This window comes from Notothenia coriiceps, unplaced genomic scaffold (genome assembly GCF_000735185.1).
Source record: "Notothenia coriiceps isolate Sejong01 unplaced genomic scaffold, NC01 NC01_scaffold00002007, whole genome shotgun sequence".
NCBI classification, from domain to species: Eukaryota; Metazoa; Chordata; class Actinopteri; order Perciformes; family Nototheniidae; genus Notothenia; species Notothenia coriiceps.
In genome coordinates, this window is record NW_011334708.1 from 25,814 (window position 1) to 41,127 (window position 15,314).

Here is a 15,314-nt window from a genome sequence, read left to right on the forward strand (position 1 = left end):
AGATTAGAGACCAAATGAGTTTACCCATACGCCATGACGCTGATTACTCCGAGACAAATACCTTTCCCCTCATGATATCCTGCCACTGTTTATGACCTGATTGTTCTACATGGCTCGTTATGGAGGACACATGAATAAGAAACGGAATGACCTCACATTTAAAGGACAGGACTTTGTTGTGGAGGGGCTGGATGTTTGCCATAAATGTGACTTCAGTTGCTTTGAAGTCTTTTTTTAAATTAATTGATTAAATGCAAAAATAGAGTTCACAATATTCAAAATCTTCGTGTCATAACTTCAATTTAATGGTTGAGTCTGAATAAGAGTTTGGTAGAATTGTTGTTTATTAATTTCGCCCTTGATTTAATAATTAATAGATTTTCAATATTCAAAACAAAAATCATAATACTATATATATTACATATATTATAATCACTATTGTGATTATAGATCTAAACTGTGGACCGTTCTTCTCCTCCACATTAGACAGGCTCCTACACTGTCCGTTTTACATCTCGTCTTAAAGCCCACCTCTTTTCCTCAGCATTTTGCATTTTGACAGCGCTGTGTGAATCTGTATTTCTCTGTACAGCACTTTGGTCTGGAGGTTTTAAAGTGCTTTATAAATAATGTTGGATTAGATTGGATTGTGCCCTCAAAAAATGCTGAAAAAAGCATTCACTGTGGCATAAACACTACTTTCTATATATATATATATGCATGTGTTAAAAATTCAATGATCACTCGGAAATAAAGACATAAGTAAGTATACATGAATATATCATAGACCTTTCAATATAGGTGTTGAGAGTAGTCGTTGTACATGTCCTTGGAAATGCATACCTTTTTAAAGCTTACAAAATAATTTCTCAAAGGAAACCGATTGGTCTTAAAGAAAACCACAGCATCAGCTGACAAAATAAGGGACATCACTCTGACCAACAAAAAACAAAAGCAGAGACCCCTCCACGAAGCAGGTCAGCCAGTCTCTAATTCTTATTTAGCCCTGAAAATGGAATAATGATGATAATGAGTATGATTACCAAAATGGACGTCTTGGAGCACAATAATCTAAACTGTCCATCACAAAGAGAAAAAAGGATCTGTGCATTTTCAGTGTGTGCCTGTGTGTTACAGCTTACAGTACTACTCTGTAAATGAACTGGCATTAGCATGCTCTGAAAGGAGCAGGGCCGGGGTTGAAGGGAGCAGGTGAAAATCTCACTTTGAATCATTTCCCCTCCCGGTCCTTGCCATTGTTCCTGTCCTCACACATGGCAGAGGCAGAAAGAAAGGATCCTATTATTCTGGCTCAAGCCTGTTCTCCTCGTTTATCGTTTAAAGAGGGGGAAGAGCGGGGAATATTCTGATGGAAAGCAGGGCCTCTGTGGCAGCCTAGCAGTTGTGTGCCAGCTGAAAAGACTTGGCGGGCTGGAGCTGCGGCGGTGCCCACCACCTGCTGAGCTCTTTCTCCTTCATCTCTCCCTTCTCGCTCGGCTCTCTTTCTCTGCCTTTCACCGCCAAGCGCCCGGTGACTCAGCAGTCCAGGGTCAATTCAGGCTGAGGCCTCATGAAATAAAGAAAAAAAGAAGGGTACAAAAAGAGAGAAAAAAGATTAATTTCTTGAGTGGGAGAGAGTGAAAGGGGTGAAAGAAGCAGGCAGATACATAGGTACTGTATTTTGTTTGGCGTTGAAAGAGATGCTTAAGCTGCACCTGGCTCTGGATTTAGAAGTGATTTTCATGGCTGTTGCAGAAAGCCAAGGTTTCTGTAACTCTCTTGGAGGAAATAACAATTTCGGGACAGCAAGAATCACGACCTGCAACTTGTAGTTTGTATATCTCGTGCAAGCACTCATCTGATGCTAGTTTGGCCTTGTCTTGTTACCATACCTGCAACACAGACCTTGCACATACTCCCCATGCTCCATAAACAGACCCACAGAATTTAAGATCAGGTATTGATGCTGAGAGCGTACTCAGCCCTCATCAATACTGATGGGTTATTGATGAAGGGGTGAGTGAATCCTTGCACCGCACCATCATGAGACCAGTACTGCCTGGGAAACATGTGTAGTGTGTGTGTGTGTGTGTGTGTGTGTGTGTGTGTGTGTGTGTGTGTGTGTGTGTGTGTGTGTGTGTGTGTGTGTGTGTGAGATGATATAATGAGATAGAGCTAAGACAAGGTGTTGTCATATATTTGTGTGCACACTCACACAGCAAAAATCAATGAAATTCCACACAAATGGAGATATATACATTGCCTGCAGCGTTGCACTTTTGTGCCAAGACACACGTCTTCCCAGTGGGATGGACAGGATCCACTGCACTCTCCCCCGGGGGAGAAGAGAGGGAGGAGGGCACGGTTAACTACATGGACAGAGGGAACGGCCCCACAGGCAGAGCCAGGGAGATGAAAAGATGCAACTATGAAGAAAAGACAAAGTGTTAGAATGGGACAGAGCTTTGCGTCAGCCGGGAAAGCAACGTCTCTCTCCTCTGCTCCACCAGGAGCAGTATCTCATAACGGCTGCATATACAATCTGTGGCTCCCAGGCATGAATTCAGCACATGTTAATAATTGATGTGCATCAAAACATTGAAGATATATGCACATTGATCAAAATGCATACATTCAACTTGTGGAGGATCCACTGTCTCTTGGTTTTTTCCTGCTTTGTAGGTTTCCTCATTCTTTACAGCAACAGCAACTTTGGACCAATAGAAAGACATTCAGACTCTGAATGAATAACTCTCACCGATATTCACCTTTTTTTCAAACTTCTGCCTAAAAATCAACACAGCAAGTAGATACATAAGCACAGATTCCATTTAGTGGTTCAACTGCTCTTAAACCAAATGTATCTTTCTAAAATCCTATTATTTAGACAAGCCTTCCTTTAACCTACAGAACATAAAGATTTTCTCAAGAATCATAAAGCTACAATAGAGTAAGCATAGGGGAGAGAAACATGCTTTTTAGATCAATTTTAAAATAATAAATGACACATTCTACGGGAATAAAAGTTATAGTTTTGGAAATACATTAATCATTATGATGGAGAGCACAACATTAGAAGATTGATACCACCCTTTTCTGTGAGAGAGGTATCGATCTTCTCATATAACTACCAGCAAGAAGGCAAAAAAGCGTATTTCCAAAAATGTCAACCCGGGTCCTATCTCTCACACAGAGGTTAAAACAAAGCCAAGACTAGAGTTATTCTGCCTAATATCAGATTCTAGACAAGAGAGGTCGTCTGGCAGTGGAGATAAAGGTGGGTGTGGGTCCTAACAGACGCTGTCCATCTCCCTCGCCCACCATGGGCAGGCCAGGCATCTCTGCTCCACATTCCTCAGATAATAGAGGGCCATCCCAGACGAGCAGAGGCAAGCCTGGACCCACCTGGGCAGACCCTGGTAAATTCCTCTCATGATCGCAGACCCACTTGGATAAGAAAAGCTGGGGAGACGTTGGGGCATTTCTAGGAATGTCTCTTTGCTTTCCACCAGATAAAATTGAAAGCAGTATTTGAACCAGCTGAGCTTCATGCTTCTTCTGGAGGAGCCAGAACAGCACTCGACATGGCAAACACTCCAGGTCTCTGCTGTGGGTAACGTCCACCCTGTGCCGACCCACCCACCTACCCCCCCCCTCTGCTCTCACTATTGTGTTTTCTTGGCGCTGATGCTATGGAAGAGAGGGGCTCGGGTGGGGGAGGGCAGTGTAGGGCTACCGACACCAGGGCCATTGTTTCTAAGCGACCCCCATTCAGGGTCATTTAGCATGTGACACCTCTGGGGGCACAGTGCCTTGCTAATGGCACAGAAGAGCAATATATGTGCCAGCTCCCTACACTGTGACCTGAACCAACATGGTGAGAAACAAAGTAGGAGCGATAAGGAGGAAGGAAGGTGGATGGCACGAGGAAGGCAAAATCTACAGTCTCAATATTAACGACAAGAAAGCAACAGCATGATGGATGGATGGCAGTGAGTGAAACAGACATAAAGCATACCAGACGCTTCAAGGAGCTCATCTACATACCTGAGGAGGGTGTGTGCCCCAGCATGTGTGATCTATGAGACTGTGTGTTTACCGTAAGTGATGGGAAGGTCAGCAGCCCTCAGCCATGGGCATTCCTGCCTGGGCATCAAAAGGAATAGGAGAAAGAGATACTGGGGGAGGGTAGAGGTATTGATACAGTGTTTACCACAGCTGGTTCTGTCCCAACTACAGGAGAGGAGACATCAGGAGGAAACCTAGTAGGGTGAAGGCCACTGTGTCCAGTTTTCAGATTTTTTATTTGATATTTTTCGAGAAATATACTTTTTGACTTATGTCTAGTGTTAGATGAGAACATCAATACCATTTGTGTATTATCCACGAAGCTGTAGATAGCTAAAAACGAAGATTGAATGCAGGAACTTTGTGAAAAATCACTAAAGGTATTTTGTAGTATTTTGTCTAACCCTGTACCTCACAGCAGCACATTTCCCCATTAGAATGTAGTTTTGTTAGAGACGCTCAAGTCAAAAGGATTAAGCATTTTTGGCCAATAATTATACAGTTGGATCAAGGGGAAAAGGTACTTCTTTTTAAGGGGGCTCTCAATTAATCCAAACAGTAAAAATGGTTCTGCTGAGAGCTTGTAATAGAGTTGAAGATGATTGTCAGTTGTGCAGCGATCGTCTTTGGGATAAGAGAATCAGCAGAATAAATACCAGAGCATTTAATGACTAGCACTGGTTTCTTGGTACAACACATACGTATGATCCAATAATATGCTAATGATATGTGACAGCTGAAGATGATCAGCTGATGTGAGAGGACTTGCCTAAAATAAGGCTCTGCATTATTTGGCCTATTTTAATGTATCTTGGCAACAAACTGTTTTAGGTGCCCCTCACAGAGTGATGGGAACTTTCTTGTGACCACTGAAAGTAAGTGTACTACCCCCTGTGTTTGGCTTTTTTCCTATCTTTTCAGATTTTCCCTTTTGACACATTACATACTTTTGCATTTGCAGCTCCACAGGAGTCATAATAACTAGGCCCCGTCCACATGGAGACGACATCAGTTCTCTATCGTATAGACCAGGGGTTTTCAAAGTCTGGGAAGGTGAGCCTCCCCTCAGAGAACACAAGAACAGCCCCTCCATGTTGCTGCTCGCATAAAGTTAGCTGAAGTTAACTAGCTAGATTTCACTGTTTCTCTTCTTTTTGTTTCACGCTGCCCCTCCCCTGAAGCTCTCTGGCGCCCCCCCGGTGAGGCGCGCCTCACACTTTGATAACCGCTGGTTGACGGTTCATCCACACAAGGCCAACACGGAAACGCAGATTCGGAGCCCGAATCCGATACACGTTGATAACGGCTCCCAAAGTTGGTAGGTCTGAGGACGAATCGCTTGTGGCTCCGTGTGTACGCCCTATGCGATCATTCCCTGAAAACGATGACACCATAGACCCGCCTCTCCCGCTCACCCCCACGTCATTGCTGATGCATTTCGCCAACAACAACAACAACAACAATGGCGGATCACAGGGTTGCGGTCGTGCTCCAGACGCTACTGACCATGATGCAGATTTTAGTGCAAAATGTACAGCTCCTCTACTACAACCATCAGCAACAATAATAACATATAATATAATAATAATGATAATAATAATCGTCATTGGTCTTATTCGCTGCTTTTGGTGTATTTTGTGGCGGAAGTACAGCGCCACTTACAGGCCCGGCATTTGAACTACAGCGTCTCCAGCTGGTCGAGCGGTCTCGTGTGGACCATGGATGTATAATAAGAACTGGATACAGCGTGGGAGGCGGGGTCTCGTTCTTTCGTATGAGAGCTGCTCAAGGCAAAATGGCCCAACTTTTGAGAGAGCGAAACGTCAGAGATTACCCGTCATGGCTGGCTGTAAGAGCAGAAGAACCCGTATGTGCAGTCATAGAGCATGCACTCCTTAAGCCCCGCCCCCCCGAGCGCCCACTCTCGGCTCAGTAGAATGAATGGAGAAAAAATCAATCTAGATTTGGCTTTTAGTGCATTTTACAACTTTAAGGACTTAATGATTCTAATAAGGGCTATAAAATAGTTCATGGGTAGTTTATTCAGTTTTTAAAAAAATGATCCGCTGATTTACAGACGTCTCTTTCCCCATGTTAGTCAATTGGAAAAAGTATTCCTGGGCCCAGTGACGTCACGGGCTGATATGGAAATTGTGGTACCGCCGTTTGGACACTACGAATCTCGGGCACAGTCCGGCGCACTTCCTGGGGGCTTGGTGTGGACGGGCACGTTTCTTTAGCCGATTCCATGTGGACGGAAGACTTTTTTGATATCGAATTCGGTTTGTTTTCGTCTCTGTGTGGACGGGGCCTAAGACAATGTATGGAGATACAAATAGGCCAGAGAGTCATCACCATTTAAGTGCTGGTGCATCAGTGGCAAAAAAGTATGATTATGCAATATAGGAAAGGAAATACCCAACACAGAGTATATCAAAGTTGGTCACCCCGTCAACTGCTTAAAATACTCTTGACAGGAGGTTTGCAAATACTAAAAGCTATAGATAAAAAAATAACCACAAAATTAAGTCAATATCTCTTTAAAAGAGTGTTTCAGAAAACATATAATTACAGCCTGAATGGTTTTCAAGTGTTATTTGTCCCCACCCTGTACATTGTCTATGGAGAAAACCGGATATCACTTCACACAAATGAATTACTCGTACACAACACGTCACAGGCATGTTCACAGAATGTGCATCAACTAACCCCGAGGCACACTGCACAGGGTAGCAATACCTCAAATATGGCAAGAAATGCGACCTGTGAGTGGGGAGATAGAACCCATTATATATTATCTACAACAAGGATCCCTTACACAAAGGCAGAAGGAGACTTGTTCTCGAGACAGGAACACAAAAGACAGAAACGCAAACATTCTTGGTTTTCAATCAAGCTTTTAATGAAAAGATCATAAAATAACAGTTTCTTTCCTCACTGCTGTACATTAAGACTGCAAGGTTGTGAGTGCTGAGGTCAGCTGTATTACACTTTTATGACACTTTGAGTTTGCGAGCCCCATCGCTATGCACGGCGGTGGCTCTGACCTGAATACGAGCTCTGAGGAGTGGAGATAAAGAGAGAGCCCTGCCTGGGTGCTGCCAAAAGCCACCAAAAAGGGTCACAGAACCTCACCTTTAAATACTGCTGTCTGCATGTTCGGTTGTGTATGAAGTCTAGGCGGTGGCATTTGTGTGTGCATTAGTTGAGGTCTATGCGCATACATGCCAGGAAAAAGCACCTGGGTGTGTACACCTTTGCATGTGAAGTGTGTTTGCCAAGGGGGGAGGGCCTCTTGTACTTTAATTATTCATCAGCAAAGACCCTACATGTCTCTTCCAGAGCCTCTCAGCTTACGGAACCTGATACATTATTGAGAGGATGATCCTGAAGAAAACAGATCAGAGAGGAAGCATGATACACCCACTTCATGGGGAGCTCCACTGATCAACTCTTCAAGTACCATCTTTTAGCAGCTAATCATGTCTTCCATTAATGTAGTGCACACCAAAGTGACACTGTGCCGTGGTAAATTAGAAAAAACAGATGTAAATTAGGGTTATGTATGAAAATAGGCTGCTACAAACTCTATTTCAAAAAGGAAATCTTTTTTTGGTTACAGTTGGACGGCAAAAAAAAAAAAATAGTATAAATCTTAGAATGTAATGGCAAGACAGCACATTTCTGTAAACACTGAAAGTTGAGGTAATTTGGTGTTTTTCAGTCACTACTGTGCATCGTCACCGGAGGTACAGTAAATACTGACGTGAAATGTCAAATGCAGCAGGGCTGAGGATAAAGTCACCTAGGCAGTAACAGAGATTACAGAGGGTCAAAGGGCTAAAGCAGGAAGTCAGGTGTATCTGAGATAAAGAAAGGGACAATAAAGCTGAGAAATGCTTCAATGGCACCAGAGGCCATTTTAAAACTGGCTTTGGTTAAGTCTGCCGAGGTAAGTAGGAGCATCTCCATAATAACTGGACAGACCAGCCCCTCTACTACAAAATGCCTGGAGAGGATATTCACAACCCTACAAGGTGTAACAACGATAATACCATGAAATGGAATGGAAACGTGAATATGTAGAGCTGAGTACACTCTCTGCGTTTCCTGCTTTGTATATTCATTTTAAAGCTTTTGTAACACTGCATAATGATATGAGATTTCAACAAACACACAGGAACAATGATGAGGTAAGAAGAGAAAGACAAAGAGTAAACCGTCAGTTAATGAGAACTGATATGAAAGCGCCTGGGTCTTCCCAGAAGCTTTGAAAAACATACAAAGTGCACTTAGTAAAGCTATCTCACCCAACGTTTCTAAAATCCTCCAATGTAGAACTAATAAGACACTAAAAACAGATACATGTAAATAAGAAAGATGAAGTGGCTAGTCGTTTAAGACAAGAAATGTAACAATAGTCATGAGAACACTGCGATTCAGCAGAGAGAGTTGTTATGTGCATGTTTGTGAATGTGTGTGTTTTTTTAAATGGCAGCAGCATGGCAACACCCAGGGAGAGCAGGCTAAAAAAGATACAGTAGCCTCCGTTCTGCACAGGCAGGTCTGTGTCCTGCCTGTGTCCACAGACACACACAAGGGGTTAAAGTTCAACTCCCCTGGTGTGCAGTCATTCAGTGAGAACTCAAGAACACATGGGCAAAAAACACCCATAGTGAATCACATGAAATAAAAACCTTACAGACTGTCAGGTATAACTGAGAAAGAATATTAAATGCCATAAACCATTTTCTTTGAGTTGGAAAAAAAATCAGTTCTCCCACAAAAAAAGTCAACTTCACATATTGTGGTTAATGGCTATGTCTTGTGTCTCACTTTTGATTCTCAGCTTGAAATCCTCAAAACAAAAATAACAAAAAGGGGTCCTGCCTCCACCTCAGTCTCACACACTGAGCACATTCTTTGCAGAGGTGAGGGCAGGACCAGAAATAAATACATTCATCACTGACAATAGACATTTGATAAAAAAAAAAGAACACTGTCAATAAGTGTTTGCACCAACTTTGTTTGAGGCCCGGCCAGCCAGAGGTTTGTGCTGCTTTTACTCACAGAACACAGGCAGCTAAGAAAAAAAACATCATAAAGCAGAAAAATGACAATAACATTCACAGTTAAGACTATCAGCTGCGCCTGTTTACATGCAGTGAACAAATCAAAGCTACATTCTCCAAATAGGTTTCGTGAACCGCCAGCATGAGATGTACCATGTTACTAAAACCACCCAAAACATTCTAGCATCACCAACCCACCCACTACATCATGGGACCCTCACAGCAGAGGTAGTCCTCGAGTGCATTTGGGCAAACAGAGTCACAAAATGTAGCTAAAGACCCTGTCTAACAATACCTTTTGATTAATACGTCAAGGATGCACTGCCCACCCCCATCGCTGCGCTCCCATCAGAAGACAGGCCAGAGGGCAGGGGGAGCGGGGCGCAGGGTCACCCCAAAGCCAGCTGGCAGAGAAGGGGGAGCCCCTAAACCACTTGCCCCTCCCCTTAATTGAATATGTAGCAGTTCACCCCATGTTTGACGCTATGCTTTTGCTTTGGCAGCAACCTCTGTGGAAAAGCATCTTTAAGAATAAAAAAAAATACACAAAATCACCTCTGTCTGGCCGAGCCTCGATTGAGGTCTGTAAAACTGTAAAAGTTTATGTAAACAATGAGATAAATACATATGTTTCTTTTTAGAGCCACACATGGTTCCATAATCATTCAAATGTGCTTTGGTTTAAAAAATAGTTTGTGGATTTGGGTATGAGCTTTTCTTTTCTTCTTCTTCTTAGTTCTTTATACAACTTTGAAACTATTTCTGAACATACTGTGTTACTAACTAAAATGTAGACTTGTTTCAAGCTGCCTCGCCTTTGTCCAGGCTCTTTGTGTTAGTTGAAAAAGTACCCCCCCGTTTGTCTTAAATACGAAACTAGTGTTTTGCTTTTCCCATGATTAAAATACAGAGAAATCGATACAATACTATGTCTTACAAATGTAGCTGAGAGTCTGCATTCGCAGATGCAGAACAATCCCTGAAGTATTTGAGTAGTAGTAGTACTAGTAGTAGTAGTAGTAGTAGTAATAGTAGTAGTATTGTCACAGTTTGGAGTTTTTTTTCTTCGTTATGTCAAGCAAACAAGCATTCAAATGCAACTGCAAAGTCTTTTGCAGAGATGGCTAGAGATCTTGATGTATAAAAACACCTTTTGCATGACAGACATTATGCTGTACTGCAGTAAGTGCTGACAAGTACAATAACGTTTGAAGGCAATGCATTGTGGACTCCCTCTTAAGCTAGAAGAGGTCACAAGCAACAGTGGATCAGGCGATAAATAACATGTTTGTGGTTGGGTCGGGGAGTGTGAAAAATTCATAGATGTACCATGCAATCACTGAACAGCAACTGCTTAAACAGTAAGACACCAACATCCAACATAACCAAGTAACAGCCCCGGGAGTCCAGGACGCAGGTACCTTTAAACGGTAGTGATGTTTGTGTAACTGTAGCTGCATCCCTATGATAACAAACATTTCACAGACCATAACATGAGGACGAAAGAGGAATACAAAAAATCAAGAAGACAGTTAAACCAACATAATAGAGGAATGCCTATACCAAAAACTTGTAGTGAAGGTTCATGCTCCACAGTGTAACTGTTAGAGTAGATACACTGGACAGATAACAGAGTGGCCATTCCCAACGCGTGGTTGCTTATGATGAGGTAAAGCTTTAGCGGTCTTAAATCACTTTAAATCATTCTGTGACATAATGAAATACAATCAGAAACAGAAGGATGCCGCAGGAGACCGGTGAGTTGTTCAGCTGTCCAGTGCATCTCTGCTTCTCCCTTCTTATTACAAGTTTTCACAAGTCTGGCTCAAAAACTAACAAGCAACTTGAACTTCACATTAAAATTCCGATTATAATTCCTATCTTTTTTGTCTTTTTCTTTTTTTTTTGGTCTGAACAGAACACATACACTGTCATCAAGTCCTGTTTTTAAAGTCAGGGAATATAAAGTGATAAGGACTCTGGATACAAACGAAAAGAAAACATGTTCAGGGAACACGTTTTTAAACTTCACCATTTCGTTAGGTGGTAAAGTTTAATTATACCGGCCCACCAATCAGCACAAGCTTTCCTTGCAAACCACAATAACCTTCCCCAGTCTCAGAGTCATTGGCCAACATTCCATCAAAAGAGTGGATTTCTTTGTCTGGACTTAGAATATAATTCATAATTTGTTTTATACAGCAAAAAGGAAATCAAAAAGTGAAATAATTTAGTATGCTATAAATCTTAAGTACATCTTTTTAAAACTTTGGTTATGAACTTGTCTAGCAATGTTAGTTAGCTCTGTTCTCCTCAACATTCATAAGATCTTTGGAACACTATACATCTACACTAACTAACCACTAATTGCTCCAGGCAGGAAGCTACAGTACACTTTGAGGTGGGGCCACACTGACCAGGGCACCCGAAAAGCTATATTTGACAAGTAAATACAACAGCTAAAAACAATATTAATGTGTAAAACCTATGAGCATCAAAAACCTGTGTTGAGAGATGGGCAGGTTAAAGCATTAGGTGAAAAGTTACCATAATCTACACACTTTTTACAATTAATTACATAGGAACTTTCAACTAATCAACATAGAGTTCGTAAGAATAATCAGAGGTAGCGAGGTCACAAGCCTATATAAATAGACTTTTCTTTTTTCTGAGGGGAGGAAAGCTATACAGACAAAAAAATAAACGTACCCACTGAACACAACGTTCAGTCTAAAACCCCTTCTCCTTAGCCAGCCCCCCCCCCCCCAGCCCAAATCCCTCCCCTCAACAAGAAAAATCCCAAGACTTTCCAGTTTACACATTCACTGAAACATTACAAGCTCTTTAAGTAAATCAAGTACCTCAAGGGGTTTCGAACCAGCAAGAGCAGGCAAAACCAAAAACATTGAAAATCCTCTCTGTATTACTGTGAACAGCTGTATAGAGGACTTTGAGTTTTCATGGTCTGTGAAAATAAAAACATAATCCAATGTCACTCCACCTTTTTTTAGGTCTTTCAGTTAAAGCATGGAGATGGTCCCAAACCCAGTTACCCCTCCTCTTACATACAGATCCCCATCACCAAAATAACAAAGGATATAAAGCTGTCAGGGTCAAAATAATCTTTTGCTGAATTATTGCCAGTATTGTTTGCGCAGGTTTTTGGTCAAAATAGCACTGGAGTTCAGAGGGGACTTTTGAGTTCATCAGTATGAGGACCAATCTGACAAACTCAATGCTCAGGTAGAAGAGAGAAAGGCTGCTGAGGGGTATGAGGCGAGGGGGCTTGACTTTATATCAGTACCCACATTCACATTTGACAGACTTGTAATGCAGACCACAAGTCTTTGGAGAGAGACAGGAGTAATTGTCCCTCTAGAACTCCTGAGCAGGTGAGTAGATGTTGCTTGGTATTAATGATGACATGATCCTTGCATCAACAGTTCCCACCGTCACCAAGAGCCCACTGTGGCTAACAGCTACATCTTTCACTTAGCCATGGCATCGTAAACTGGAATTAATATGAAGAACTGTGAGTGTTTGCAAGTGAATGTGGACATGTGCGTTTCTTTGCTGTTGAGATGGAAAAAAAGGTAGAGAACTTTTTTCTATTCCCAGAGTTCTTTGGCTTGATGTGTTTCTAAGAGGGTGAGGTGTGCATTCTCAGGTGACTGATGAGGTTGCGCTGCTGGGTGAACTTCCCCCCGCATAGCTGGCATTCATACGGCTTCTCCCCAGAGTGTACACGCATGTGCTCCGTCAGACGGTACTGGCGTGTGAAGCGCATGCCACACTCTTCACACGCAAACGGCTTGAGGCCAAGGTGGCTGCGCATGTGGCGTGTCATGGTACCCCTCTGGGTGAACATTTTGCCACAGATGTTGCAGGGGAAAGGCCTGGTCAGCCAATGGCTCTTTTCATGTTGTCTCAGAGTTGCGGGGTCTTTGTAGCTCTTACTGCAGACTGTACACTTGAACGGACGCGCTTCAGAGCCAAAGCTAGAGGGACCCACGGGGGCAGAGAGGTCCTCTGCCTCCTCCTCGTCTTCCTCTTTCACAAAGGTCCCTGCCTCTTCTTTGATGTAGAGCTCATCCTCATTGTGAGTCTCCACGTGAGCATTGAGCTGCTCAGAGCTGGGGAAGCCCTTACCACAGGGAATGCACACATAGAGGTTGTCCCCAAACGCTGGCTCAAAACCTTCTTGCCGGTAAACGTAGTTGGCGCTGTGGTTTCCCCCTCCTGTTCCTCCTCCACCTCCTGCACTCTCTCCGTCACTTTGCCCGCTTTCATCAGTGTGGTCTTGGCCATTTTCCCCTCCTTCGTCCTCATCTTTACATTGGAAGGACTGGTCAGAGGAGCGTCCATCTTTAGGACCCACAATCACCCCGTTAACAAGGGGCCTTTCATGATCCTCAGACTTCAACCCTGATGCCTCTCTCTTAGGCCATTCGTTCTTGCGGGCACCTTGCCGAGATTTCTTTTGGGGTGGAGGGCCATCTGGCTGGTTTTGGTTGTCCTCTGAGGCTTTGGAGGAGGAGTTGAGCTCCTCTGAGCCGGTGTCGACACCTGGTAGGGTGGTAGAGGAGTCATCCAGTGAGGCACTGTTGGTTGTGGATACTGAGGCAGATTGAGGGGACTCTTGGGATATGCTGTGTGGGCTGAGGGCATCAGTGGCTGTGCCAGCAAAGGGAGGGCTCTTCTTGGAAAGATCTAGTCCAAGGTCTGGTTCCCCAGCACTTCCTCCACTGCTGAGATTTCCATTACTGCTGCCATTCCCCCCATTGCCATTCCTCCCAGAGCTGCCAACAAACATTTCGTCATCTGAGAGCTTGTCCCGAAGGCCTTCATCTGGCTGTGGTTGGTCGACGTCGGATGGGGTCGGAGGATAGTGGTTTTTGGGGCCAGCTGGCGTAGAAGTGGAAAGGCGCTGGTTGTTGAGGCGTGAGCGGCTTTGGGGACCTGGAGTGGAGGGTTTACTTGGCAGGGATTTCCCACCACTGCGCTTAAGCTTCTTTCTGCACAGAGCAGCGAGGTCATGGAGCTGGAGGTAGCTGGCTGCGGTTAAGAGGGCAGTGTAGTTCTGTTCATTGCTCTGCTCTGAGGAGGACATGAGCTTTCCAGTGTAGATGAAGTCCAGAACTTGTCTGAATACAGAGGGGTTAACCATCTCTGTGTCGAGGTTAATGAGGTTATCGTGAAGGACCAAAGACTTGAAGTAGATGCTGCTGGCCGCCAGGATGTTCTTGTGGGCGCGGAACAATGCATTCTCCACCACGATGATAACATCACACAGGAAGCCCTTGGCTCTCTGCTGGTTGAGTTGCAGCAGCAGTTGTTTGGCATGATTTGGCAGTTCCATTTCCACCTTCCTTCTTTCCTTTGCTCTCTCTCTGTCTCTCTCGCTCTCTCTCTCTCTCTTCCTACACGAGCACCACCGGAAGCTGAAAGAAAAATAAAGAAAAAGGCAGTTAGTTTGACATTATATACATTATAAATGATTCTTCAATACAGTTTTAAGAATGACATGCTCAAGTTCAGAAAAAGCTTGTTTTACCAAGCAATGAGTTGTACGAGATAGCAAACAGGGCTTGCATTTTAGAAAATGTTGTGCAAGCTGGGTTACATTTTTTGTTTATTGCAGTGCAGTAAGAAAAAACCATGACAGTGACAGTGGTTCGACATCTGATATTTATAACTATTAATCTTCATGTGTTATGACTCCAACTGTGAGTATAGCAATCCAAGCTATTAGCGCTCACAGAATTAGTCAACTGTTAGCATGGCGTGCCACAAAATGAAACAACTGCTTAGAAACTGGAACCCTTCCCTTCCTCACAACTTCCCTTTTAAACAAATTGAAACTCTATGGATCAAGTTCTGATACACCTTGCCACTGTTCTGGCACAAAGGCCAAAGAGGCGTAGAAGAAGAAAGGGTAGAGTGACTACTTTCTTAAGGTGCCTCCCCTCAGCTTCTCATCCCTACCACCGCAGAGTAACTCTAGTTTCGGTGGGGTGCCCTCTTTGGAAACCCGGCTCACTCTAGCCTCCATTAGGTCATGGTAATGTCAGCCCTGCCCCATTGTCTAGAGGTGGGGGTCGGTGCCACAGCAGGGCCGGGGGGAGGGATTAGGTGACACCTGAGCAGGTAAAACTACACAGGAGCTAGGGCGAG

General features: G+C 43.6%; 1 protein-coding gene across 1 annotated transcript; it reads right to left on the reverse strand.

Annotated features, from left to right (window-relative positions):
• Nucleotides 1-12,035: 12,035 nt before the first annotated feature.
• hic2 (hypermethylated in cancer 2) lies at nucleotides 12,036-14,552 on the reverse strand. The gene has a single exon (XM_010794010.1). It carries the CDS (start codon nucleotides 14,497-14,499, stop codon nucleotides 12,781-12,783), a length of 1,719 nt encoding a protein of 572 aa, XP_010792312.1. The 5' UTR covers nucleotides 14,500-14,552; the 3' UTR covers nucleotides 12,036-12,780.
• Nucleotides 14,553-15,314: the final 762 nt, after the last annotated feature.

Excerpts from the sequence above, each read along its gene's own strand:
- hic2 (XM_010794010.1), bottom strand. The coding sequence starts at position 14,499 with ATGGAACTGCCAAATCATGCCAAACAACTGCTGCTGCAACTCAACCAG.